This window comes from Hippoglossus stenolepis, chromosome 3 (assembly GCF_022539355.2).
Source record: "Hippoglossus stenolepis isolate QCI-W04-F060 chromosome 3, HSTE1.2, whole genome shotgun sequence".
Lineage (NCBI taxonomy): Eukaryota > Metazoa > Chordata > Actinopteri > Pleuronectiformes > Pleuronectidae > Hippoglossus > Hippoglossus stenolepis.
The window spans coordinates 21,666,806-21,694,339 of NC_061485.1; the positions used below are offsets into that span (position 1 = coordinate 21,666,806).

Here is a 27,534-nt window from a genome sequence, read left to right on the forward strand (position 1 = left end):
ATGTGTCAGGGAAGATCCAATAAAATGTTATTTTGGATCTGCATCAGAGGCTGAATCCAGGTTCTTTTTTTTTTCACTTTCTTTAACATAGTGAGATAGGGCGTTTTGCCCTTTTCATTGATTTTTCAGAGAGTAATTCATTGACCTTGATGAAAAAATCCAACATGTTTAGATGACTGATATTTAGAGTGTTTGCATTTTGGTGCAAATCCAAATAAAAATCAGATCTAGTGGATTTGAAGGTGGTTTCTTTAGGGGACTCTTGGCCCTTAGTGGAGGTATGCACTCTACTGAGTGCTCTTCTCGTTTTCTTTGAGTTCATAATGTTCACTGTACAATATCTTCCTCAGATTGTTTTTTCCAGGTGCTTTTTAATTTCTCACTTCTAGTGCGTTGTTAGACAAAGTAAAATGGATGCTATTGTGCAACTACTGTAAATATATATATGTAAAGTGTTAGGCTCTTAAACTGACTACAGAGGGCGCTATAAATCACATATTAGTTCATTGTGGTATGTGCAAAGAAATTGTGTCAGAGCCTCAGATACTATAATGATACAGGTTTGTATCTGCCCCGTATTCATCATATAAAATAATGTAAGAACACAAAAACTACCAATGGCAAAATTTACATCAGCACATATTGAACTTTATATGCATGTTATGTAACGTCAGTCCCCTCTGACCGACGGCCTGAAGGTATGAACATTGCTCATGGGATGGATTAGTTTTTTTATGCAGACTGCGAAAGTGTGATTCATGTTCACATCCAGTTAACGCTGTGCACCAGTAAACATTGTGCAACAGCACTGCAGCATTCGAGACGTGTAAACAGTGAACTGAGTGGAAAGCATTCACTACAGTACAGGCAGCCGATAATTGGCCGTCATTGTCACAAAATACAGCCCCTGTTACCCAGTGCCTGCTGGATTAGTTGCCTAGCAACACATTGCATAAGTCTGTTATCATCCTTAATTTCCCTTTGCATTAGTCCTCCAACTGCTAACGGACAATGGATCCTGGGCAGGAAAATGGACCGGTGATGTTTACACACCAAGGAGAGTGTGTGTCAACGCCTAATTATTCCTGCATTCTTGTGCTTTATACATTAGCCTATGTTACTGGATATGAAAGTTGCTGTTATTGCCTACAAGCTGTGATCATTTCACTCTGGACTGAAAATTATTCAAGCCCTCGTGAGCTTGAACACGTTCTCACTTAACAGCAGACACCAAAGTGTGAGAGCGTGAAGAAGAACCCTTCTGTCTGTTACAACACAGAGGACAAAATCTACAGCACAGGCATACCAACCATAATTGCCAGTCCTCCTCATTGTTAATCTACCAATTCTAGTGAGCTGCTTCACATGCATCCACTGTCACAGCTGAAAATTCTCCTTACATGCGTCTTCAGACAAGAGGCAGGCTCCTTTGGCCATTGAAAGTGGTTTCCATCTATTTAATGCTTCCACAAAGTTTGAGGGACTTGAAGTAGATGGGTTTAAACAAGACTTAGTGTCTACAGCCACTTGCAGCTCTGTGAGGCTGGAATTTTCCCTAAGTCTGTTGTTAACATGTTCACAGCTGCATGCTTATGGATACAACCTGCTCCAACTGGTCAGCACCACATTAACATTAGCTGTCACATGTTGATTTTCTTTTTTAACACTAAAATTGCCATTTTTTTAAGAAGCAGACATTTTTATTGCCTTTCTGTTTTCACAATTTTCTATTAACTATATTTATTGTGTATTACTACTTTCTGGGGTTATTTTATGTATTTGAAGCACTTTGGGACTTACGTATGGAAAAGGAACCCTATTAGATAAACCTTACTCACATACTAAAGTAAAATCTCACTATAGCCCCTCCTTTACCCACTCCCTTTCTCATAGTCAGACTGGATAAAGACAACATTACATTTGGAATTGCAAACACATGTGACGTTCTTGTTTATAGGCACATAAACTGAGGATGTGAGATCTATTACAAGTGGCCAGTGGAGACGCATGTGCAGACATGGAGTGACCCAAGACGCATGTGTATACCAGGTGTGAAGAGGATCAGAGAGCCGACGTGTTGAGGAACAACTGTAAGGTCAATCACAAAAGCAGAATGACACTCAGTAGAGCACATACCTCTGCCAAGGCCCAACAGTCCTCTTAAAGGGATAGTTCACCCAAAAATGAAAATGCACTCATTATCTACTCACCACTATGACGATGGAGCGGTGGGTGAAGTGTTTGAGTCCACAAAACACTTTTGCAGTTTCCAGTGTAAACAGCATTGCAGCAAATACAGAAAAAAAATAAAATGCCTCCATACTGCTTGTGTGGTGTCATCCAAGTGTCAGTAAGTCCCGACATTCATATTCGACTCAAAACGTCGTCATTTACACCATGTTTTTAGCCTAAATGTCTAAGCATAAAATGTAAACTCCTTGGCGAAGGTATAACACCTGTGATCAGATGAGAATGTTGGTTATCTTGGAGTTGTTCAATATCTTTGTAGCACGAAAGCAGAGTTATTTTTTAGCAACTTTCATTACCTACACCTCAGAAAATAAACAGAGGTCCGGAGTTCTTATGTACAGCCATGGGGAAGGAGAGGGGGTAGGTGGCAGGTGTACACTGGGGATGCAGTTTGGTCTTTTCTCATCCCTCATCCCATCAGATCATCTACTGACAGACGTCTGAGTATTAGCAAACCCTGCTGCCACTGATAGAACTAAAGCAGCTTCACTTGTTATGGAAACAAAAGTGCTTCCTGTGTCTTCATCACATGACAACAACCACACCAGTGTTGCTATCTGTCTCTGTCTAAAAGTGACTTCGAGGATGAATTCTCTCTTCCCATGATGCTCTCTCCTCCCCCCTCTCACTCTCTATCATGCTAAAGTTAATCCTGATTATGTACGCTGTCTAACCGGTGCAGAATGAGACCAGTGCTAATGCCATTTTACCCAGAAACATTTCCAAAGCTTGTCTTTTGTTCCTGTATCTAATCACGTTTCATTGCTTTGTGTCGTCACAGGCGTATGAGGATAGGTTTAATTAACGAACGAGTGTGAAATATATGAATCCATCCAAATTCGGCCCACTGTGACATTTAACTGAGGATAATGAGCAGAGCATATTCAGGTTTGCCTGAGCCTCAAACATATTTTTTGTTGTCGTTCAACTAAATGACAGTTGTTGTTTATCTCAACATTTTAAGGATTATTTTGTCTCTTCATGCGCTTATAACAATTCAAAAGTCTACATTTCTGTTTGTCATGGATGTTTTGGAATATGTTACCGTTTCTGCAACCAGGCATTTGTAACCAATGTTGCATTTGAAACTGCATCAGCACCAGAGGATGTGGACATGCTCTGGCAGCAGCTCCAGCTCAGCAGTAATTGCTGTGGGGTCCCGGCGTGTTGCATTGTTGGATGAGATGGATAAGTGGCTGACCTAGTCTTTGTTCTATAATTCCTCTGTGTGTCACAATATGAAAGAGGCTTAACCAGAAGAAGAAGAATGGTGATTGCTCCAATACTGTTGCTCTGCTGCCCTGGGATGTGTGTGATGAGGCTTCGGGGCCGAAATGCATGCATGTCCTGCAGAAAGAATATGCATCCTCAACCATACTCTGCATCTTCCTCCATGCTTATTATCCACTGCTGTATTTCTTCTTGTGCGCTGTCTTTTCCACACAAACACACACACACACTGGCCTTTAGCTATTGTACCCAGGTGTGTCCCTGCCTGAGTCTGCAGTACCCATTCAGTTTCTTGAAATGCATTTTGACACCTGTCTGTGTAAGTGACAGGTTATTCCCAGTTTCCCCCCTCAAGCAAGGAAATGAGGTTGCTTCAGCACATACACATACAGTAACAGTTGAATGTTGTGACAGGGAATGGACAGGAAGTTGGTTTTGCAGCTAAATACCGGTTGTGCATATTTTGAAACTCTATTTTAAATATTTTAGTTAGAAAGGTTGAGAGATGATTGGGTACATCATCTAAGAGCCCCTCAGGTGCTTTGTGTCTATTTGTAGATTTGTATTTACCAGGATGAATTAAGATGTGGCAGCAGCTCTTCACTATTGGCGTGTTCACAGTGACTTGTGCTTCAAATAGTCAAATATTCACAGACAGGAGAGTGAGTCAAAGCTATGAGATATGCATAGAAGGGGAGTAGTAATGTATTGCTGCATAGCATTTACTGATGTTACTCAGTCAGTTTGCTGACTTTGAGACTCTCTCACATTGTCCGTTCGTTAGCCCGTTGTCCTTCCACTTATCAGGGCTCGGGTGCGGGGCGCAGAGGTAGCTGCCCAAAAAGGAAATCCCAGGTGTCCCTCTCCCTAGCCTTGCTTCCCAGCGTTTCCTTGGGGATCCTGTGGCTTTCTTAAGCCAGATGGTATATGTTGTCACTCAAGCGAGATCTGGTTCTACCACAGGGTCTTGTCCCTGTTGGCCGTGGTGGTAGACCTCCAACAGAAGACCTCAACTGCCGCCTTTCAACACGAAGGAGCAACGCTTCCAATGGAAAGAAATGCTGATGAAACAGGTGAAACCTCCCCCGGAATGGAGAAAGCGGGGCCCCCTCCTGGACCCAGACCTGGAGGGGAGCTCACTGGCGAGAGTCTGGCGGCCAGGCCGTGACCCATGATCTGAGAGAAGAACATGGAGTCACCACCACGTGGACTTGTTGAGCCTGGACATGCTGACCCCTGGCATCGCAGGCTAGATTCTCAAATTGGGCTACCAATCATTTTACCCCCACAAAGGTCACCCCACAATGATTAAAGCAACGGAATCAAAAGAATTGTGGTAAATGAGGTGACAATTGACATTTCATTTTCCTGTAATTGGCACATGTCCCCATAGTAGCTGCTGTTTGGTAAAAGTCCAATAGTCTCCTAAATGCTCATAAGATCATGTTATATCAGTTTGGCATACTAGGGTAGCAGAATTAACATTTCTTCATATTGAAAAAGTTGAAGGTCAATTTAAATTTGACCAAAAAGGTCACCATACCGTATAGCACAGATTTATTTCTCTACAGTCTATTATCTGCATAAAATTTCCATGATCTCACACAGTCAAACGACAGGCCGCCATGAAATCCAGTGAAAGTGTTTCGGCTCATTATCGGAATAAGATCCGAAGTAAAAGGATGAAATGCACATGAGACTCGTTCTTCCTGCTCTGATCCTGATATCCTATGGTGAAAATATTAGCCAATCAAAATCAATGATTCCTTAATCGCATGGACAGAACCCTTCAGGCAGGGAGTGTGTTTACTTGTGTGTGTATTAGAGGGAGAGGGGGAAATGAAAGAGTATAAACGAGGAAGCGATAGGGGCGATGCTGTAAAATTAGTCACGCTGTCAGAGCAGTTTGCACTTGGCTCTACAGGAATTGTCATCAGTGTAGCAGACTCAAGGAAGCCCCCCTCGCTCTCTATCATCTTGCCTGCAGTGAGATCCAGTCTCTCTCTCTCTCTCTCTCTCTCTCTCTCTCTCTCTCTCTCTCTCTCTCTCTTTCTCTTTTTCTTTCTCTTTCTCTTTCTCTCTCTGCCTGGACAAACTCATTAGATGACTAACTGACTGAGCTTCTATTGAATCTGGACAAAAACAGCAACTAGACAATCAAAGGGTGACCTACAAAGTTACCTGTGTGTGTGTGTGTGTGTGTAGCTCCCTGGCTTGTTCCTGGTTGTCAAAGATTGCATTAGTCTGCACACTGAGTCACGTTTCCAGCAGGTAGAGGCTGTGACTTATTCAGTAGAACTACTAGTTCTGAGTAAATACTCAGTAACATGTAGCTCTTCAGGACACCCTGAAATTGATGTTGTTGACATGTTTCCAAACCATAGACTATATATAGATGGATGACAAGTCTCCACTTCCTCCCATTCTACAAAACCAAAGCTGAAATATCACGGATATGGCTACCGCCATCTTGCACGTTTTATAGCTTTAAATAACAAATTAAAACAAAATTTGCCAGAATATTTTACACATGAACATACATCTGTTTGATAAGCTATCAGCTCTTGAGGTTCACAGTGGTATTACAGGGGCTAGCTTGTTATCATGGTAATTTTGGTAGATTTCTGCAACACTGTGCTAAATATCTGTGATATAATCTTTGTAAATCTTCACATTCTGTTCACAATCTTAGCTCATTCCTTCCATAGAATTGTGAAACATTTTTTCAAATGTCAGTGCAATGCAATGAGAAGCCTTTTTTATCGCTGAGACATGACTCTTTTTTCTTATTTCTGTGTCATGAGCAGAGAGCAAGGAGTCCTCTCACTCTTGTCAGAGTATAACATTAAAGCAAGAATTACAACTTCAGTTTGTTTTCTAGTTATAAACATGACTTTTCTTCTATTAAAGAAGAGAGTAAATATTATCTGATTAGGTGAAGTTCATTTGGATACTATTTTCATTATCAAAAATACTTAATTGATCTGACATATGATTTATTGATTTAAAACAACACACTTAAAGCCGTTAGACAAACAGCAGCATAGGGTATAGGCACAGTAAGTTTAGCTTAATATCATGCTGATGTATTGGAAGTTGAAAACTCAAACAGATACAAAAATAAAATGACAAATTTGTTCCCTCAACTGGGAAAAAAACATGAAGACGTCAGACAATCCAAGCCTGTGTCCACAGCAAAGTCTGTCCCCCAGAAGAAGAAAAACGAAGAGCGCTCGGCTTTCTCCGCTCAGAGTCGGAATCAGAGCCGAGAGCCGAGAGCCTCCTGTCTGTTACGCGCCGCGGTCTCCTCATCAATCTGGTCTTGGCTTCTGGTTTGAGATTGTTTACATCCAGTCAACCAAGTGAGGAACAGAAGTCACCACCTGCTGAAATGGACACCGCCAATCAGGTGCGTAATTTAACCTAATGAAAGGTGGTTTTGACGCAGAGATGTGCGTAATTATGCCCTAAATTGGCCAACGTGTCATTAATTGATAATAAAAATGAGAGCGCTGCTTTCCTCCCTCTGTGTCTCCTGCAGCTTGTATCTGTGGGGACGTTTCAGGTGCTGAAATTACCTCTGGGATTTATTAGGATTTTGGAATGGGTGAGTTGAACTTTCCTTTTTCTGCATGGAATAACTTCACTGTGCAATGTAAATATATGAAGAAATCATATTATATAATATAACGTATATGATGTGATGAATGGCTACGTGCTTGTCTTGATAAATTCCTGAACCTCTGTGGCGAAATTTAAAGTTCATCTCATCTGCTGGCTTTTGCGCGTAAATGTCGCTGTCAGTGCGCCTTCCACACGGTGAGGGCTCCTTATTCCCGCAATCAGCTTCACCATGAGGAAATGGCTCAGGTTTATGTAAGGATCCACAGCTCCCTGGGAACTAGATGGCACTGGAAACCCGCTATGAAGCCTTTCAATTGTGGGTATTTTGGATGCGTTATTGCGCCAAACCCCCTGCGTTTTTTGTGCCAGTCCACCAAGAATATTGTCCTACTTTCCCCCCGAGTGAAATGATATATAAGGGGGATGAACTGTGAGAACAGGGTGTCCTCGCTCAGACTGACTCAAAGCTTTCCTACCTCTGTCTGTGTGGGTGACGTGTGTGGACTCTCGTGTTTATTGTACAGTGCAGAGACGCCTGAGGAAAAAAAGAGATAAGTGATTTTCTTTGATGTGAGTTTAGAGAAATTCGCCATAGTGGGTATTCGGTTCTCTCTCTCTCTCTCTCTCTCTCTCTCTCTCTCTCTCTCTCTCTCTCTCTCCATCTCTCCCTCTCTGTCCCTGTATTTATATCTTTGTGAGGACCATTTTAAGGATAGACCCACACAGTGAAGACATTTTTGGAAAGTGAGCACATCCTCACTTTTTCAATGGGCTGTTTGAGGGCTAAGAATTGGTTTTAGGGTTAGTTTAGGTTAGGGATAGGCATTTGGTTTGGATGGTTAAGGTTAGGGTAAGGGACTGTATTAAGTCAATGAGTGTCCTCATTAAGATAGAAGTACAAACAAGTCTGTGTGTGTGTGTGTGTGTGTGTGTGTGTGTGTGTGTGTGTGTGTGCTGTAAGCGTGTGTGTGTGTGTGTGTGTGTGTGTGTGTGTGTGTGTGTGTGTGTGTGTGTGTGTGTGTGTGTGCGCTTGTCTCCTTCACTTTTATAAATGCCATCAAATGTGCAGAGACTCTCTGCCCCAGAAAAAAAAAAAAAAGCAGATTTATTTATTTTTGCATGCAAAGGGGAGTAAACCTTCTCACTCAAACCCACTGGCATCAGACACGTGACATTTTAGCTGAGATGGGGCAGATGTCTGTAAGTGAGGTGAGTTCCCGAGTGCATCTGTTTTGTGTGTATGACCAGATTTGCTGATATTTGTGGGCCAGAGCCAAAGAAGAAAGCGGACGATCCAGAGCACCATCTGTATGATGGAGATAACGTTCGGTCATAGCTCCCTCTGTGTGTCTTCATGTTGTGTGCGTTTGTGGGTGTGTGTGTGGCAGAGGGCAGCATGTGTGATTGTATGAGCATGACTGCACACTGTCCTGTGACATCCGGTGACACACTGATCCACCAATCAACTGACAGAGCTCAGGTGCAGGGCCATTTCTAGAAACAGAGTTGCAGTATTCCTGCTTGGATGATCCCGCAATGAAAATAAAAATATATGTGAGAACCTAATTTTAACATTTTAGCATTGCAACCATTCACACAAGCTGAAGTGAATGACAGGTATTTATATTTAACTTTAAAGGTAATCAGTCTGACATTGGATGGGCGTTAACATGGACACCATTATTCTTATATGAAGTGAGAAAATAAGACACTGCCATGTGAACAACATTTTGTCATTACCATAACCTGAATAAGATCATACTCACAATAAGCAACTACCTAATTAAGACACGTGGACTATTCCAACACTTGCATTATGTAGATATGTATACGTCTTAATCAGATTATAACCTCATATTGTAGTTTTCACAGCATTTTTTCGACATTGACATTGCGGCACTGGGTTTGAGTGTAAACAAGTTGTAGGATCTAATATTAATGTGAGACACAATCCGACTATGCTGGGAGTATGGGAATATGAATGGAATATTCTATTAGCAGCTCATTAAAAGCATCATAATCATATCTTATTCAGAATAGGTCAATAGGCCGAAGTACTCGCTGAGCGTGGCAGGAAAACATAGACAGCAGGCAGGTGATGCTGAGCAGAGGAGGAACAGTGGTTATGGGCAAGGAAGGCAAAATAACAAGGGATTTCCAAGAAACAGACTAGACATCAGGAGAACTCTTCAGTATGTAGGTGTGTGTTTGATTGACGAGTGAGTTGACGAACAGAGCAGCACACACAGGCGGGGTTTCCAGGAAGTAGTCCAAAAAAACTGTCCGCACTCAATCCTAACTGTTTGGAGATTATAGGCACTGAGATTTCTTTTTTTCAGTTTTGCGTCTGTCATCAACACGCCCATCTACTCAGTGTACTTTTCCGGACATTTTCCTACTGAATTCTCACACTGGCTCATTGAAACATTCTCTGGACATTTTGCTAAGGGGCTGGCAGCAAGAGTCCAGAGCAACTGCCTCGGACATTTGCGTGCTAACATACACCCCTTCCGGAAGATTTCAGGAAAAAGTCCAGACTTCAGTGTTTCTGTCTGAAAGCAGCGTATATAATGATGTGTTTGATAGTCTCACATAATATCACATTGCCCTGCAATATATCCATATATGAACCATTTGATCCCTGTTTATTTTTAAGATAATCATTCAAACAGCCTGAGATACATGCAGCTGACCTTAGACTGAAGAGTCTGTGAAACCATGAAAACACTGTATTGTGGGTTTATAACAATCATGCTTCATTACCTAAAGGCCTGCAGTGAATCTCTTTCCACATTACATCACCAGCAAAAAAAAAAAGCACATGTCTGTCCGTTTGGTTTGTTTACACGGCTCCAAGCACTAAAGGCTTTTGTTCCGGCGACGATTGACATTTACCTTGCTAATAACAATGAACCCTCGTCTGTGTGGCTGACTGGTCATGTGGACAAACATGGAAGAAAAAGGTTGTTTTAACGTTGGTCAGGATGTTGCAGTAGACGAGTGGGTTTCTTAGAGCGTCAGTCAGGACTGAGCCTGAACATGGACATGGCAATTTCATAATCAACCATGTCTGCAGGAGATTCTCTCTCTCTCTCTCTCTCTCTCTCTCTCTCTCTGTGTATGTGTGTGTGTGTGTGCAGTTCTTGCCCCTTTTGGCACACTGTCAGTGGCTGGCATATTCTGCTCCAAACAGCTGTAAGGTCTCCTCCTCTCCACCATGGACCAACTCATGCAGAAGCTGTCCTTTGAGATGCGCCCAAACTCTGTGTGTGTGTGTGTGTGTGTGTGTGTGTGTGTGTGTGTGTGTGTGTGTGTGTGTGTGTGTGTGTGTGTGTGTGTGTGTGTGTGTGTGTGTGTGTGTGTGTGTGTGTGTGTGTGTGTGTGTGTGTGTTTGAGAGAGGGATGGAAGGAGAGAGAGAGAGAGCAAAAATTGTTCAGTTGATTGAGCACATGATGCAAATAGTATACATGCATTTGTTATGCACTGAAGCATTGTCGTGGCCGTTGTATCATCTCACACAGTGCAAATTAGCAAGCACTGTATCGACTCTGTGGCTTCCTGTACTGAACTCAGACTGATGAGTCACAACCAATGAGTCTGACATGAGTCTGACTCTCATCCAAAATTCACGACTGACCCACTGTCTTATGATGTCATCCTCAGTACCTACTGTACACTGCTTTAGTTTGCTCGGGGTGGGCAGAGAGTTTGTTTGTGTGTGTGCCAGATGAACCTGTACCACAATAGAAGGTCATTTGTCACAAGGGTTTCCAACACAGTTTGGACCTGAGTTGGTTTGCAAAGGCCATGTTTAAATCATACAGGTGCGATTGGATTAACACAACTTGACAGCCAACGCTGACTGTTGCTTTCTCTGGATTAAATGACCATTGCCACTGTCACTAGATTAATTCAACCTTAGATTATGAAAGTCAGTATCAGCTGCACTGAATCTTTGTTGGTTGAGGTTCTCTCTCCCTGCAACTGACTGTACCACTGTTAAATCATTAAGACTGGTTTTAGTTCCACAGAATAGCAACTCTTCTTAAGATAAATCATCAGCTGATCACAACACACAATTCACAATGTTTTAGTTGTTGTTTGTTGTGCTGTGTTATAACGCCATTGTATAAAGCAAATATGTGAGACTTATTACTATATTCATCATGAAATATATAATATTTTTCTCATTAGCACAGACATCTTTTGTTTTACAAAGCAAATGCACATTGGGCATGGAACCCTAATTTTCAAACGTTACACAAAAAGAATACCTCTATACTATCACAGTACCACATTATAAACCGAGCAAGACTAGAATTACGTTTGTATTTATGCAAACCCTCACATGAGTGAAACACACCACAGATGAAATAGATTTTTGATCCACTGCTATTTGTTAAATTAGATGTATCTCTTCTTATCTCTTCTTAGAAAAAAACAATCTCTCTCTCTTTCTTTTCATGTCTTTGCCACATTTTGTGTTTTTTTTTATTGACCTATCACCTTGGTAATGTGCAACAAGGGGTTTTCACAAAGGGCTGCACAATATTCACAATCATGGTAGTGCAGGGGGCTAGGCACACACACACACACACACACACACACACACACACACACACACACACACACACACACACACACACACACACAGTCACAGTCACACAGCAAAGCAAAATAGATAAAAGGAGGGAGATGCAGAGAGATTGGCGACAGCTGCTGACAGCAATCGCAAGGCACTTGTCAGGTCAATGATCTGAAATAACTCATCTCTTTTTGACAAGAGGGCTGATGCTTGAGGGAAAAAAACTACACCTCTTAAATGATTCAAAAGATGGCTTCGAAGCTTCGACTATTCATTCAAACAAACATCTCTGTCCACCTGTGTCAGGCAGGTAGCCGTGAGCACCGCTGACTTTTATATAAAACTAAATCAGTATAGAGCATTTGTTCGACACTACAGAGTGGGGAAATTTAAGCTTTTATGGGCAAAGGTGCAGTTTGCTGTGGTTCATGGAACTCATTCAACCCCGAATGGCCCTAGCCAAAAATGCATTTGGAAATATATCTATATTTCCACATTATAGCAAATGTTTCTCATTGATTATTTAAAACTGTGAGAAACATATTCTACCATATTCTAATATGTTCCCCGTTTTGCCAGGGTCTTTTTGTGTGGAGTTTGCATGTTTTCCGTGTCTGTGTGGGTTTCCTCTGGGTACTCAGCTTCCTCCCATGGTCAAAAGACTTGCAGATTAGGGTGAGGTTAAACGGACACTCTAAATTGACTGTAAATTTGAGTGTGAATGTTTTTTCTCTGAATGTTCCCAGCCTCTCACCTAAGGTCAAGGGATTTTTGCACCATTGATTCACTGCAGAACTGTGTGCAGTGCTCTTTGCGTCGCTCTCACTCGCTTGCAATCTATCCAATTGGAGAACGCCCACCACCTCTGTCTTCCATTTAATGTCCTCAGAGGCAGACAGACCTCGTCATAGCTTCAGCTGTAGATGTGTGCGTTCCCATGATGGGCATGCAGTTCTCAGCGAGCAGGAGTCTACAGTCTTATCTGTCACTTCAGCTCTGTTGTGCATGGGAGCTAACTGCGTACTCTCGTGTATGCACTGTGATTTGTGCTTTTGGAGTTTTGTGTCTATGGTAATAAGTCTTGCAATTCTCAAAACATGCCATGGCTTTTCTTTCCAACATTGGATTAGTATGTGACCATATTTCTAACTTTCCCACACACATTGTGAATTTTACAGCCAATTTGACCCATGATTGGCCAGCTGTTCAGTCCACTGGGTTGGATCTTCTTTCTCTTGCACCCTTTTTTGTTATTATTTGTCGCACATTTCATGTGAACTACTGAATGTGACTCTATGGATATCTTTCAGGAGTGAATGAAGAGTCTGAAATAGACAAACAAGACTAAGTGCTACCTAAATACAGTCCATTTACCTTGACTACAGAATTCTGAGTTGTTATTTTAGTTGTTATTTGAATAATGTGCCCATTAAGTGCTATAATGGTTCTTTGTTGAGGTTTCTGTAACCTCATCTTTTCCTGTAATGGTATGATGGGGTTGGTTGCACATCTGGTATGATATGCAACCAACACTTTCGATGTGACGTGGCCTTTCCTGACCCATCAGTTCAGAGCTGGACCTCTATCTCCCTCTGAACCCTGAGATGATGGTCCGCCATCTGTGACTCAGACGGGGAAAGGTTAGCCTGTCTATTCCTGTGGGTGGACATGTCTGATCAAATAAGACAACACGCGTACACACACACACACACACACACACACACACACACACACACACACACACACACACACGCATACGCACACGCATACGCACACGCACACGCATGGCTTCAAGCACAATACATAGGAGAGAACAGGTGTTGAGAGGCAGTATGTACATGGACAAGAGCATGTAGAACTGGAACTGTCACAAAAACACCGTACATGGATGTGATTTCCATCTGTTAGAACAAGATGAAACCATAAAGGAGAAGCCTTGGACAAAGTCAGCAGTATTGGTTGAACTGTACTAAACATACTTGATATTCCCTTTAGGAAGCGAGTTAGGATCTGACATAAAAGTCTCAAAATGAAGATTCTTGCACAGAATTATAATCATAGCATAAGTAAATCACCTTATAGAAACACACACGCACACATGTTGGGATTGTGTTAAGTTTCCATTGGGTGTGCCCAATTTTTAAGTGAGGTGTCTATCCCTGACCGGGTACCAGCTGTGTCACCTGGTTTTGCAGACATGGAAACCCCATGGGGGGAAGAGGAGCACTAAGAAGGGGCACTGTCACAAAAATACATGGAGATTTGTTTCTACTTGCTTGTGGTCGGTCAAGCTTACAGAGCGAGAGAAGCAGAGAGAGGGGGAAATATGAATGTGGGCTGCACCGGGCAAAAAGCACTCCTTGTGCAGTGAGGGATTAGCCACTGCTAAATGAGCTGCTGATTTTAGTTTTCACATGAAGGCTCGAGGATGTCACCTCTTTGTGTGAAGATGTGGGATTTTCAGCCAAGATCAATATCACTGAAGTACTGTATCACCAGATCAGTGGCTGATCTAGGATTTTCTAAATCAGCGGCCATAAGGGGCCACAATTTGCATTGTGCACTTCTAATAAGGTTAGAGAATACGAATTCTTTATAAAATATTGTTTGTAAATGACTACTTTATTCAAAAAAAAAGAAAGGGAAGACAGCTGACAGGACAGGGGCACTTCAGGGCCAAACAGATTTCAGCAGGGCCAGTGTGATCTGCCCCTGAACCACACCTGTTTAATGTAGAGGAGAAACCTTTTGTTTTCGGGGTTTTGATTGACAGGGTGTCCTCTAATGCATTTATGCTGTAACATAGAAGTTATACAGTTCAGATTCAATCTTCTGGTAATTTTAAAGTCTAAAATGTCTCGTGTACATTTCTCATTGTGATCAGTTCAAATTTTTTTTAAAGCAAAACAAAACAATCACAAAAAAATAGTTTTACAGTGTTGTTTCCCCCGAAGTCTCCTTTATGTGAAAGATCAATTGAAATGTGCGTTTGACTCTGTTTTTATTTCTGATGCCCGCTTGTTGTTTGGTTTTGTATCTAACTGGCATATACTTGCTCATGTTTGCTCACTAGCAGACCATAGCAGTAAGAGCAGGTGAGACTCTGAATGTAGTGTGTGTGTGTGTGTCTAATGCTTCTGCCTGAGTGGAGAGAGCGAGGTATTTGTACTCCATGTTCACGTACACACACACACACACACACACACACACACACACACACACACACACACACACACACACACACACACACACACACACAGAGCTCGAACTCACATCTCGGTCCTTGAACACTCAAACACACACATGCAGCCATACACACGCACAAAAACATGGCAATACTGTATAACTACACAGGCATGAATACACATGACAAATGCAAACAGATTGGAGATGTAGTGTTTATCAGCCCAGTCAGGTTCCACTGTTCAGTCCCTTTTTTTTAGATCCATATTGTTTTTAATGAGTCTCATCATTGTGGCCACTCTGCCTATAGGTCATGATCAATTTGAGCTCACAAACTATGTCAGAGATTGAGAAAATGCATAACCCGGTTAAACACCTAAACAAAACATACATTTTCTGAGTTATCTGATTCTGCATCAGACTCTGGCCTCCTGGACCAACTGCTGTTAATAACTGTGTTGGAATCTACTTCTGGGGAAACTTGTCAGCTAACAAAGCCAGCTGCCTATTCCTCTGCGGCCAACAAAAACTAAAACATTTATTACTTAAAATGTCATTGTGACTGTATATATTTCACAAATAAGCAGATATAATAGAAGTGTCCTGTAAGACTTTTAATGATTGTTATTGGGCTGGTTGCTAATGTTACCACATGGAGCACATGGTCAATTATCGCAGCCTTAAATATATTTGGAAACTCAAGGCTTGTGTAGTTCTGCTAACTAATATCTAATATATATTTGTCTCTTCAACAAAAGCAGCAAGTGCAAAGTAAGGAAGATCATTCTTGAAAAGAACTATAGCACTCAGTATTTTACACACAAACAAATGGACAGGGACGAAGACATGATCAACTTGGCAGAAGTAATTAAAAGGTATTTAAATGGTAAATGGCCTGTATTTATGTAACACTCTGTCAGCACAGCCGTCAGGTAAGTTGGGGCTCAGTATCTTGCCCTAGGGTAATTTGGCACAGGGAATGGGAGAGACTGGGATTGAACCGTCGACCCTCCGCTTAGTGGACGACTCGCTCTGAATTCTGAGCCTTGTTGGAAAATATCAGAATATTAATTCAAAATTTTGACATTGTTGTTACTGCAACGAAAAAACTTGGTAGTTTGATTCTACAGTTCGCAGGATAAGCCCTTTGAAAGAGATATGCCTCCCTTCTCAATCTTTCTCATGTTTCATCCGTCTCTTATTTTCTGTCTTCGTAAAGAGTGTCCGAGATTGTTCCCTCTCTCTCAGTCAGAGAGGGGCTGATCATCTGAGGCCTTTTTCTCCCCCTGAGGCAGCCACTTGACACTGCAGCGACTCCTATTGACTTGAATAGAGCAGGTGGACGGTGTGTATGTGTGTGTGTGCATCTGCGAGGAGGTTTTACAGAAATGTCAAGTGCAGCTCATCAGTGAATGCACCTTTTAGCTCACCTGCCAGTTGGCGTGATCCTCGCCTCCTCACTCGCTGCTCTACCTCGTTCGCTTTCCTCTTCTCTTATCACGTCCTCTTGTTCGAACAGCTCCTCGGTTTTCTCTTGTTAGTTTGAATATTTTACTGACTTATATTGCTCATTCCGCAGATCCAGGAATGATTTGTCACTGTCTTTAACATTAGGAGATTGATTGAATCTAAAGAGACTGTTAGTCCTTGGTGGATGTACAGTATGTGCTCTCCTGAGTGACATTGTAGTTCATTCTTTTTTCTACACCCCATTCGTTTCCAGTTTTTCACAGTGGAGGCTTTACTCTTGGTAGACAGTACAAACTGACTACAAACTCTCTTCTACATTTTAGTTTTAAATTGTATGACTCCTGCTCTGTTTACGCCTGCCATCCACACTTCTGCAGAGTTTTTGAGTCCCTAAAACAGAGAAGTTTGGAAATGCTGTTGGCCCGTTTTTGTTTGAAAACTCCAGAGGACAGGCATAAACAGAGAAGGTTGGAAACGATGATGCAGTCTCCCACATTTGCATCCTGATCTCCCCATCAGTCATGACTCGACTACCAGCTGTGAATGCAAAACGTTGTAACCACGCACCATTAGTAACAGGGCCACCTCATCGTCGGTCCAAGAAAGGAAATCCCTACTCTTACTTTGTAGTATTTTCTGTAATCAAGAAACCACATGCCAAAGTGTCCTTAGGCCAGATACTGAACCCCAAATTATCCCTTCTCATAGAGAAAGTGCTGCACATAGATGCACTGGATAATTGTGTGTGAATTGGTGAATAGCGAGAGCTTTGAGTGGTCATCAAGACTCAAAAAAGCTCTATTTAGATACAGACTATTTACCATTTACAATCTGCTTCCTGTTTACACCGGCACGCACATGCCCAGTGTACATGAAGGGTCACGTGATGTACAGTTTCAGATTTGTTATCCTGGACGAGGATTATTACTGATGCTGAGTTAAAAGGCTGATATGGAGATTGTTTTAGTTTTCAAAATGGAGTCAGACAGTACATCTGGTTGCTGGTGATCAAGTCAGAAGCTTGACGATTAGTTTCATTATCGACATACCCACTTCATCCATTCGAGCCTCCAACTTCATCTTAGACAGAATCTTTGCAACCTTATCCACAGCCACTACACATATAGCACAAGTTGTACTGTTACATATTTGGCTGAAGTGCAAATACACCTTCGTTTGGATGCTAACTTTGATCTTCACATGAGCACCAGGCTCCTCAGTGTTTGTTGGAGAGGAGGGCAAACAGGGAGATGTTTCAGAGCTTTCTTTGCGCTGCAGACGGTTTCTGCATTTCTCCCTGTATCTGCCCCCCTCTCTCTTTTTGCCTTCCCTCCCTCTCTCCCTCTGTATCTCTTGTTCCCCGAGGAGCCCAGCTGGGAGAGGCAGATAAACACACAGGGGCGTGGGGCTTAGCACCCACCCTCCTTCCACAATGCCACGCTCGCTCCTGTTCAAAGGCCTTAGCTAGAAGTGAGAGGGGCTAAACCCGAAACGAAAATCACAGGGAGAGGAGGCAGCTGCAGGAGAGAGAGAGAGAGAGAGAGAGAGAGAGAGAGAGAGAGAGAGAGAGAGAGAGAGAGAGAGAGAGAGAGAGAGATGTTTATCTGAGACTGTTTGTGATAATTAGGAGGGAGCATTTATTCTGGTCACTTTTCTTCTACCATTTGTTTGTTGAGATGCATGTGATTCAGCTGCATACTTGAATTTGTTAAGCGTGCGAGTGTGTAGCACCTCTCTGTGTGTTTGTTTGTGACCTATCACTTACAAACACTCCAGTGAGGATTTCCCTGCAGATGTTCCAGCTGTGCGCAATGACAGCCACAGATAAGCTTTATTCAGCCTCCACCTGAGGCCCGAGGCTGTGGGAAGCATGTGGGAATCGGAGTTATTGGTTTATTTACAGCATTTGGCTTTGAACTGAGCTGAACCTATACATTAACCCAAACCTAGTTCCGCCCATTGTAACCCAGATCAGCCTCTCAAAGCATCATCTTGTATATCCTCCATCTTTGATATTTGATATTTGATATTTGATCTTTGATCTTTGATCTTTGATCTTTGATCTTTGTTTTCTTTTAACTGTTATTGTCTCTTTGTACCACTGAGAGGAGTTGCACTTAAATTTCATTGTACAGCTTTTCAATGACAATAAATGCTTGAATCTGAATCATCTTGAATTTGGCAATAACACCCTTGTGAGCAGTCACAGGTTCAACATCTCCCTTCACTGTGCTATAGTAATCTATTGTCTAAAACTGTGAACAGAGTGTCAGCTTGTTTTGAAGGTTACAATTATCAGAAAAAAACTAGCAGCCACTGCACTTGAATCTGACACACATGGAGATCATAGGATAAATTATCTGATCGTGTCTTTCAGATTGTGCCCCATGATGAGTTCCTGAAAATATGTCGTACCAGAGGATTTTTCAATACAAATTAAAATAATTGGGTTCAGGAGAAAGCAATTTTTTTGTTAAAACACAGACCAAATGAAAAGTGCAAACTCCTCCTTACTGTTATGATTTTACCCTCTGAACTCTTGTGAACTGTTGAAAGACCGTTTTGGACCTTTTACTGTAGCATACACTTTTCCTGGATTTGTACCTTATTTTCCTTGTGTTTGTATTTCTGGATTTGTGATATTTGTTTGATTATTTTTTTACACTGAGTTCTTTATTCCTTGTTTTATTTAATTTAATATTTGATAACCTGGGACAGGTCACTTTGTAATCTGGGACACTTGTATTAGGCTTTAAAAAAGCCAAAATCACCTCGCTTTATGCATGCAAAACTCAATATTACAAATTTTTGACAAGCATGAAAAAATGACTAAGAAAATGTAAATTATTCATATAATTTATGTCCAAGGGGGAGCTTCTGATTGACACTTGCCCCGCTCCTGTCTGTGACATTACCCCCAGGAAATCATGAGATTTCAGTTACATGATGTCAATGCTAAACCTGTAGTAAAAGTCGACTATTGTGGTAGAACAGGAAATAAATTTAGGTGTCAAACATTACCCAATGTCCCAGATTACCCAAATTCACCCTACATGCAACAGCAATGTAATATGCCTTGTCTCGTCCAAGCATCCCGCTGAGGACTTTTTATCTGGCTAAAAATGGCGCCATCTTGTTTTGTAGAAACATTTTTGATGAACGGCAGTTGTGCTAAACTCACCAACAAAAGCATTGCCCTTTCCTGTGAATACTTAATAACAAAAGTCAATCTGTTGACTTTTAGTATGAAGCTGCAGCCGTAGGAAATGTTCGGTTTGCACTAGCAACCACTTCGAAAACTTTTTCTAGGAATGTTTGTAAAACTGAAAATATTTAATTATTATAATATTTTCATCAGTCATTGGCCCAACTACCTATGTGTTGCCTCAGATTTATTTATCTGTTGAAATAATAATCTTTGACTTTGCTACAAATTATAACAGCATTAAAAATCAAGCCAACTGGTCATATTCTTAAGATGAATGCACCAGTAATAATATTATGTTGTACTTTTATAATAATGATAATGATACATTAGCTGAGTGTATAATACATGGTCACCATGATGGAAATATCAGCATCCAGTTTACATCACAAGTAGCAGCTGTATCTCATGTTTACCAGTGTTATATAACACTGACACATTGATCTGTGGTGTATCAGTGTTACATTCTCTATGCTGTGAGTTGTGAGTCCTGTGTATTCTGTCCGATGCTGTGTTGCTTCACACACTCGGCACACAAAATACATACACATTTGGCTGCCTCACATTTGCAATGAATTTGAATCAAACACTTCACAGACTGTGAATGTAGACACTTGCATGAGCCGGGCATGCTCACACTTTTATCTGTTCGCACTTCAAGAACATGCTCACACACATCTCCCAGGATGAGTGTGGGTACAGCTGAACGATCTCATTGCGCCCTCCTGAGGCCGAGGGGGGCTTTGAGGCTGAAGACAAATGTCCCCTCCAGCTGCTGGCAAGCTGCACATCCAGCTGCCTGTAATAGGGGAGAGGGGAGGCTCATGCTAACCAGGCGTCAGGTCTGATTATGGTGATCATGCTTGTGAGAACTCTTGAGGCAAGAGTGGCTTTATATGGAAAACTGGGCAGAGAAAGAGAGAGAGAGAGTATGGTCCTGACTGTGGCTCCAGTCAAGTTAAAATACCAAGACACCAAACCCTGCTTCTGTATCTTGATTTATTTGTGTTTCCTCCAACATTTAACATCCAACCTTAACCCAACCTCAGCCCTAACCACATATGGATGGATTGCATAGCTATGGGGAAAGACAAAGAAAATACAGTAAGTATACATCAGGTGCCTCAAGTTAAAAATCTAGTTGAAATCGCACAGCATCCATAATGATGTAGGCCGTAGTGTTATTGGACTGGGCAGCAGTGGTAGGGACTGTAGGTGTGGTGAGTGAGAGCACACCAGTATACTTTAAATCAATGACACAATAATATGCATTAATTGTAGCATTCACATCCATGACATGATCATTGAGCACGAGTGTATGTGAGGAAACTACTGTACCACTTCAGTTAGTGAAGAGTAAGAGTTACTGAAAAGTAAGTAAGATAAAACTTATCTGAGCTTCTTCAACAAGGTGCCGTTTTAATGCTTTTTTAGAATATGCACCTTTATTCATTTAAAGATATTTTAAAAGAATAGTATGATTACAATGCTTATCAATAGTACATTTACTTTATCTGATTTAACTTTACTTCTCCATTTCATACTTATATTCCACCACATTTCAGAAAGAAATGTTGAATCACTGCATTCTGTTATAGTTACTAATTTGACAAAGCATGTTGTGATCTTATAAAATATGATTCATTGTTGAAAACTAAACCACTCAACATTTTATTTATAGTTATATTTATATGTACTTAAAATGATCTTTTCCTTCTTTTCCAAATAATCTCAGAATATATAGATGTCTCTTGAAGGCCTCTATCATTTCAATTCATATTTACCATAATACATGAAGTATATTCTTGTCCCGTTTTGAGTGAGCTATTACTTCAATGCTTATATGTGAACAGGATATTTATCTTTTTTGCACACAAGTGAAAAGTGGCCCAAGCTGCACATAGTCCTGTCTCAGCCTCCACTCTTTTTTTTTTCTGTCACTGTCGACATATTTGAGTTATTTGTCAGTTATACTGTAGTTATATGGATTTTTTGTCTATGCTCCTTATTTTCTTTCTTTTCTGTCCATCTTTCTTATTTGTCTTCTGAGATTAGGAGAAGTAAACATTATACTAGTCACACACACACACACACACACACACACACACACACACACACACACACACACACACACACACACACACACACACACACACACACACACACACACACACACAGTGTTTCCTCAGGCTGTCTCTCCCAGTTTGTGTTTTGTAATCAAAATACTTCTGAAATCCCTATAGCATATAAAAGCTGGATTAAACTCTACACTCTCTCCCTCTTTTATGTGTACGGTTCTATTTGCTCCACTTTGTTCACATGTTTTTTGTGGATCTAATGTAGAGCTACTTCAATTATTCAATATGTTCTGTTTTTGACATTAACCGACACTTCAAATATTTACAGTGTATAATAAAAGCTAAACTGTGAAGTCCACATCAGGTAAAGGACTGCGTTTTGATTGTGTGTTTGTGTCATTATAATAACTTAGTATACATTGGTTGCTGAAGTCCTATGTGACAGCGAAGGGAGCACAAACAGAAACTTTAGAGAGTCCTTCTGTCCTCATTCAGCTCTGCCCACACGCTCCCTGCTGCTTTTGTAGTCCATGTGCTGATGTGGCCAAAACACTATCAGTTGGTGTTAAATTGGCTTCACAGCAGAGAAATTGTTGAGATGGCCAAGAGCAAAGTCCTTAAATGGTGCGACTGCTGATCCTCGCTGTTTGCCACTCTAGTTACAATTTGAATGCTGCCTGTGTCTCTCTATTTTGAGGTGTCAAACCCTTCATGCAATGAATATAGATGTTAAATCTATATTTATACATTAATTATAGACCAAATTTTTAGCTCAGCTATACAACGTGTTTAGCCTCTTACAGCTCATCATTTAGTTTAGTTTGGGCCAGAACCTTTACTGTGGGCAGCAAGAAGGTTCCATGTTTCAGTTGGTGTATTTGTGTGTTTGGAGTTTGCATGTTCTACCTGTGTTTGCAGACATGCAGATGCGTGTGAATGGTTTCTTGTCTCTGTGTGTTGGCCCTGAGATATGCTGGCCAACCTGTGCCCGCCTCTCGCAAAATGTCCGCTGGGTTTGGCTCCACCCCAACCCCTCAAACCCTCAACCCACAAAGGTTAAGTGGTTGTGGATGGATGAAAAACAGTTCTGGTTCACTCCCTCCGTCCTCAGTGATGTTCGCAGCAGCAGGAGGCAGCGGCTTTTCGGCCGACCTGTCCAAAGCAGCGGCAGGAATACACAGTCAGCATCTAGCTTGTGAACATGGTGAGACATTAAGCAACTGAGGGAGGTGGTGAAGAGCAAGATAGAGCTAAACGTCAAGTGAATATTTAATTTACATTTGTCAGGGAGATGTCATCTTATGGTGCCTAAACATTACAATTACCTCTCACTATAATACCTATAAGTATTGTGATAATCTGTGATAATGATACACTTTTCAGTTGGTCTTAAATAACTCAGTAAACCCTAGGTAAAGTTTAAAAAAAACAGCAGTGTAGTGTCAAGTGTGGTACAACAGTATCAAGAACACGATTATATCTTTTACTAAAAATGTTGTTTCTAAAAGAGCCAAGTAGGTTTTTCATTAGACTCTGTGTCTCTTTAGGCTTGGAGCTGCATCATCAATCAACCTGATGAGAGAGGCGGGGGTTTGAGGGGCAGTGAGAAAGGCCACAGTTGCCTCACAGTGCAAGACAACGCCTCGCTGGGAATTTCGCTCCCAGTCCTGTCGTTAATTTAGTTATTTTGTCTCCCAGCATGAGCTCTTGTGTTGGATTTTGTTGGGCTGCAGGTCTTCAGTAATCCAGTTTTCAGTTTTCTTTATTTCATAGTTAGGATTTTTGTCTTTCGGTAGATTAGGGAGATTTTTACCTTCTTTTGTTCTTTTTGGCTGAGATGTCCAACTCATTTGGTTTCTTGATTTACTTGAATAGAAATTATACTTTAGAAAAACAATTGTTCATGGTACTTGCTGTATTTGTTCCTCTGGTTCAGCCATTGTTCTTGTTTAAGAAGGCCTTTACATTATGGATATACTGTATGTGTCTCTAGTAAAATACTCATGGACTGGGTGGTAATCACATTAAAACAAATCTCAATCCGAGTAGTTTGTTGGCCTGTTGTCCTCCTAATGAGTCAGATCAATATCTGCTCAGCAAATCTCTAAGCTGAGAGCCAGCACTGTGCTCATGCTCTGATGAATAGTTTCAGTAGAGCTGATGCTCTGGTCTGAAGGAGGTCATGTGTGTAACAGTGTGTTGAAACTGATGCAAGGGGGCTGAGGGAGAAAGATGTGGGTCTGATGACATTGTGACAGTATCACCTCGTTGTGAGTGGTTGTGTGTAAATGTGTGTACATAAAAATATGATGTTTTGTGTGGATAATGTGGCAGTATAGCTATGCTTTGCATTAAGTCTTCTATCTTCTCAGTTCCATTTGTACTGTAGCAGGTATCTGATTTCTCCTGTATTATTTTGTGCAGCTTTTTGCCATTTTTGCTTTTGCGACATGTGGGGGATACTCTGGGCAGCTGCGGGTTAGTGTGGACTGCATGGAGAAGGCCAGCAGCAACCTCAGCATCGGCATCGACTTTGCTTATCCCTTCAGGTGAGTGGGCTTCATTTGTCTTCAAAGTGTGGTGGCAGGACTATGAACCTGTGTCTGGCACTGACACAGTACATGAAGATGTCAGTCACATTGGTAAATGCAGCAATTGTCTTCTGTCAGTGTTCAATGTCTTTTTTGCCTGCACGACAAATTTGTTGTTGTTGATTAGGGCTGTGTGTAGAGCTTTTTTGAACATAAATACTTCTGTGCAATTTGGACAAATTATTGTTTGCGACTTCAGCATCAAATAAAGCAACTTTTTGTAACTTCTACACTTAAATAAATATTAATGGTGCCAGCATAGCAAATATAATTGAAAGCAATGTGGTTACTTCCAGATTGGTAGTCTAAGGTCCTCAGGTCTGTGACAACATGTAGGAAGTTAATGAATTTAAAAATAATGTATGTAGGAGTATGTCGGATCCTTTCTTTAAAAGCAACACTTGAGAAGGTTTTTTTCTGATTTGGGTAAAAGTGACTCTTTAATTTAACATCTATTCCATTCAGTTCCCTGAAGTTTGATTAGTAAACTGACTTGCAATGGAAGCAATTCCTTTTGTCTGCAATCTGTAAAGAAGGTAACTACTGGTGAGACATCTCAGCTGAGTTTTCAGGAGAGAAGTGCCTGAAAAATAAGACTTTTGACCCGCCGTGTTTGTTGAGTCAGATAAGACATTTTTACTTTCCAGTGTTGAAATCTGTTGATATTTCTGATGAGAATAAACTTAAAGAACACTTTGGGTAAAACATATAATGGTACACCATTTTTATTATGAGCTGAAATTGACCCCTGCAAGTTTCTCTGTGTGTGCCAGGTTGTACCAGGTGTCCTTCGAAGCGCCCGTGTGTGAGGGCATGAGGAGGGAACTCGTGTTCCTCATTGGAGACTATTCATCCTCCGCAGAGTTCTTCGTCACCATTGCTGTCTTTGCCTTCCTGTATTCTCTGATGGCGACCATCGTATACATCTTCTTCAAGAGTAAATACCACGAGAACAATCGAGCACCGCTCATTGTGAGTATACAATCACTTCTGACCAGGGATCTTTTTACAACATGACTGTTAAAGGAATTGTTGCCGTTTTTCTCCTCTCTCGTCCTCGCCATCAGGACTTTGTGGTGACAGTGGTGTTCTCCTTCATGTGGCTGGTCAGTTCATCTGCTTGGGCAAAGGCTCTGTCTGATGTGAAACTGGCCACTGATCCAGATGAGGTGCAGCTCCTCATCTCTGCCTGCAAAGACCAGACCAACAGGTGTGGCTCAGTGCACGGATCGCGCTGGTCTGGGCTCAACACCTCAGTGGTATGTTTACAGAATGTCAGAATGTGCGTCCCAAACGCTTGGAATGAATGAGAGTCTGCATCACTGACTAAGATTTATCATCTGCCAGTGTTTCATATCGCTCTTCCTTGTTCTGATTCTCTTCAGGTATTTGGGTTCCTCAACTTTGTTCTATGGGCTGGAAATATCTGGTTTGTCTTTAAGGAGACTGGTTGGCACAAGGGGGCTTCCAGGTTGGCAGGCGGGGTGTCCGAGAAACAGGCCGGCACCTTTAACCAGGAGCCCTACAACCAGGGAAGCTTTGACCAGACGGGGAGCCATAACATCCAGGGAGATCTCGGCCAGCCATCTGAGTACAGCCAGGTGGGAGGTCCCACCTCGCACTCCAATCAAATGTAGCCGAGCCTTTTCGTTTCACAAGTGGCACTTCGGCAATATAAACCAGGGTAATCGAGGGGTGAAAGGAGAGGAGAAGAGTAGAGTAAACCTTCATTCTCCGCTCAAACTGTCTGTGCAAAAAAAAAAAAAAAAGACAGTCATCAAAAAGGTGTCAAAGGTGTCAAAGTACAACCCCTGTAGATAGAATAAGTAATGTTAGGTATTTTACAAAATTATCAGACAACGTGTTTTGCTCCTCTTTCAGAAGTGTTGTTTGCTGAATGTTGTATTTCTTGTAGTTTGAAACACATTAGTGTCACTTTCTGTCTGTGCTTGGTGATCGACATTTACTGTTTAGAGACTTTTTTAAACTGGTTTGCCCTCTGCGGTGGAGGGAAAAACTGCTCTGTGTTTGTAATACTTTTCAACTTTTCAAGTGCATGATGTTGTATATGTGCTACTATGCTCTGTCCGTGACACTTTTCAAAAGAAATCATACATTTTTATCTCTGAGAGTTTACAAATCCATAAATCCCAGACTCATTCCTCTGCGTTTATTTTGATCGGTATTATGTTATTTTAACAGGAGCTGTATTTTAATGATGGGTATCTCTAATTTAAATATATATTCAGAACTTGTTTTAGGGAGAGTTCTTTTACATTTGTTATAAATACATGTCAACACATCAATATGGAGTTTCTAAAGCAATAATGGCAAAAACACATTATTTGCGCAAGAAACGACCAATACAGGATGCAGCCATTGCTGTTTCATTTTTAATTGCATCTGCTATCACATTGTCATTTTATTTGAAAAGAATGGTGTCGTCTACAAGTGTTTACAACTGTTTACGAGTGGTCGCTCTTGCTACACATCTGACTGTGACCGTTTTCTATGCTATCATCAACCTACTGTAAAATCATAGACATAAGTCGTACCTCTCTAAAGCATGTCTTGAGTGGTGTTCATTTACACTTTTAAAGCCCAGCAAAAAAGCACATCAGTACCACTGTGATAATCAAAGAATAGTGAGTAGTGGGCTCATCTGTATGAAGCTAATACTGAGCTTTTCTTTACTTCAAAGTCACAATTCTTTTGAACAGCTATTTCTTTTGTGCGATTGTTGTAAAATAGAATGGGTGATCCTCGGTTGCTGTTTGTATAGATTTATATGACTTGTGCAACCCTGTTTTTTGAACTCCTAAGCATGTGGCTTGCATCGGTGTAATAAAGAAGAGTGAACATTTATGTATGTATAATAGTCTGACGTCCATGATAAATGTCTGCGGGTAAATATAATTACTGTGGATCACGATTTACAGGAATTCATGTCAATAAAGATGCACATATTTGTCCATAATTAGTCTCCTCTATCTGCTCTGATCTTTTTGTTTTGACGTCTGACCTTTGACCTGTTGGTTACTGCTGAAACTGATGCAGGGTTCACACAGGACGCGGAAGCTCAGCCGCATGGCGGTTCACACAGGACGCGCATTTCTCCACGCCAGTCATCCTGCGACTCCTCTCCGTGATGGAAAACGCACTGCACTTTTTTTTAATTATGAAAAATTATGTGAAAATTGGGAAAATTAAAACTCCAGGACAACAGAAGGGGAATACAAAGTATGGGAATGCATATTTGATAAATTATTTCATATAAAATATGTCATTTATATCGTTTAAAATCATTTTTCAGTGTG

At 41.2% G+C, this 27,534-nt stretch overlaps 1 protein-coding gene across 1 annotated transcript; it reads left to right on the plus strand.

The window, feature by feature from the left end:
• The first annotated feature begins 6,710 nt into the window (after positions 1–6,710).
• synpra (synaptoporin a) lies at positions 6,711–27,194 on the plus strand. The gene is made up of 6 exons (XM_035151791.2): positions 6,711–6,889; positions 7,022–7,087; positions 24,051–24,175; positions 24,991–25,189; positions 25,285–25,476; positions 25,603–27,194. The coding sequence occupies exons 1-6, from the start codon at positions 6,872–6,874 to the stop codon at positions 25,852–25,854; spliced, it is 852 nt and encodes a 283-aa protein (XP_035007682.1). The 5' UTR covers positions 6,711–6,871; the 3' UTR covers positions 25,855–27,194.
• The last annotated feature ends 340 nt before the right edge of the window (positions 27,195–27,534 follow it).

What these genes read in the sequence shown, in the direction of transcription:
- synpra (XM_035151791.2), top strand. An exon ending in ACAATCGAGCACCGCTCATT is followed by an intron (nt 25,190 to 25,284) that starts GTGAGTATACAA and finishes CCTCGCCATCAG; the next exon opens with GACTTTGTGGTGACAGTGGT. An exon ending in CTGGGCTCAACACCTCAGTG is followed by an intron (nt 25,477 to 25,602) that starts GTATGTTTACAG and finishes GATTCTCTTCAG; the next exon opens with GTATTTGGGTTCCTCAACTT.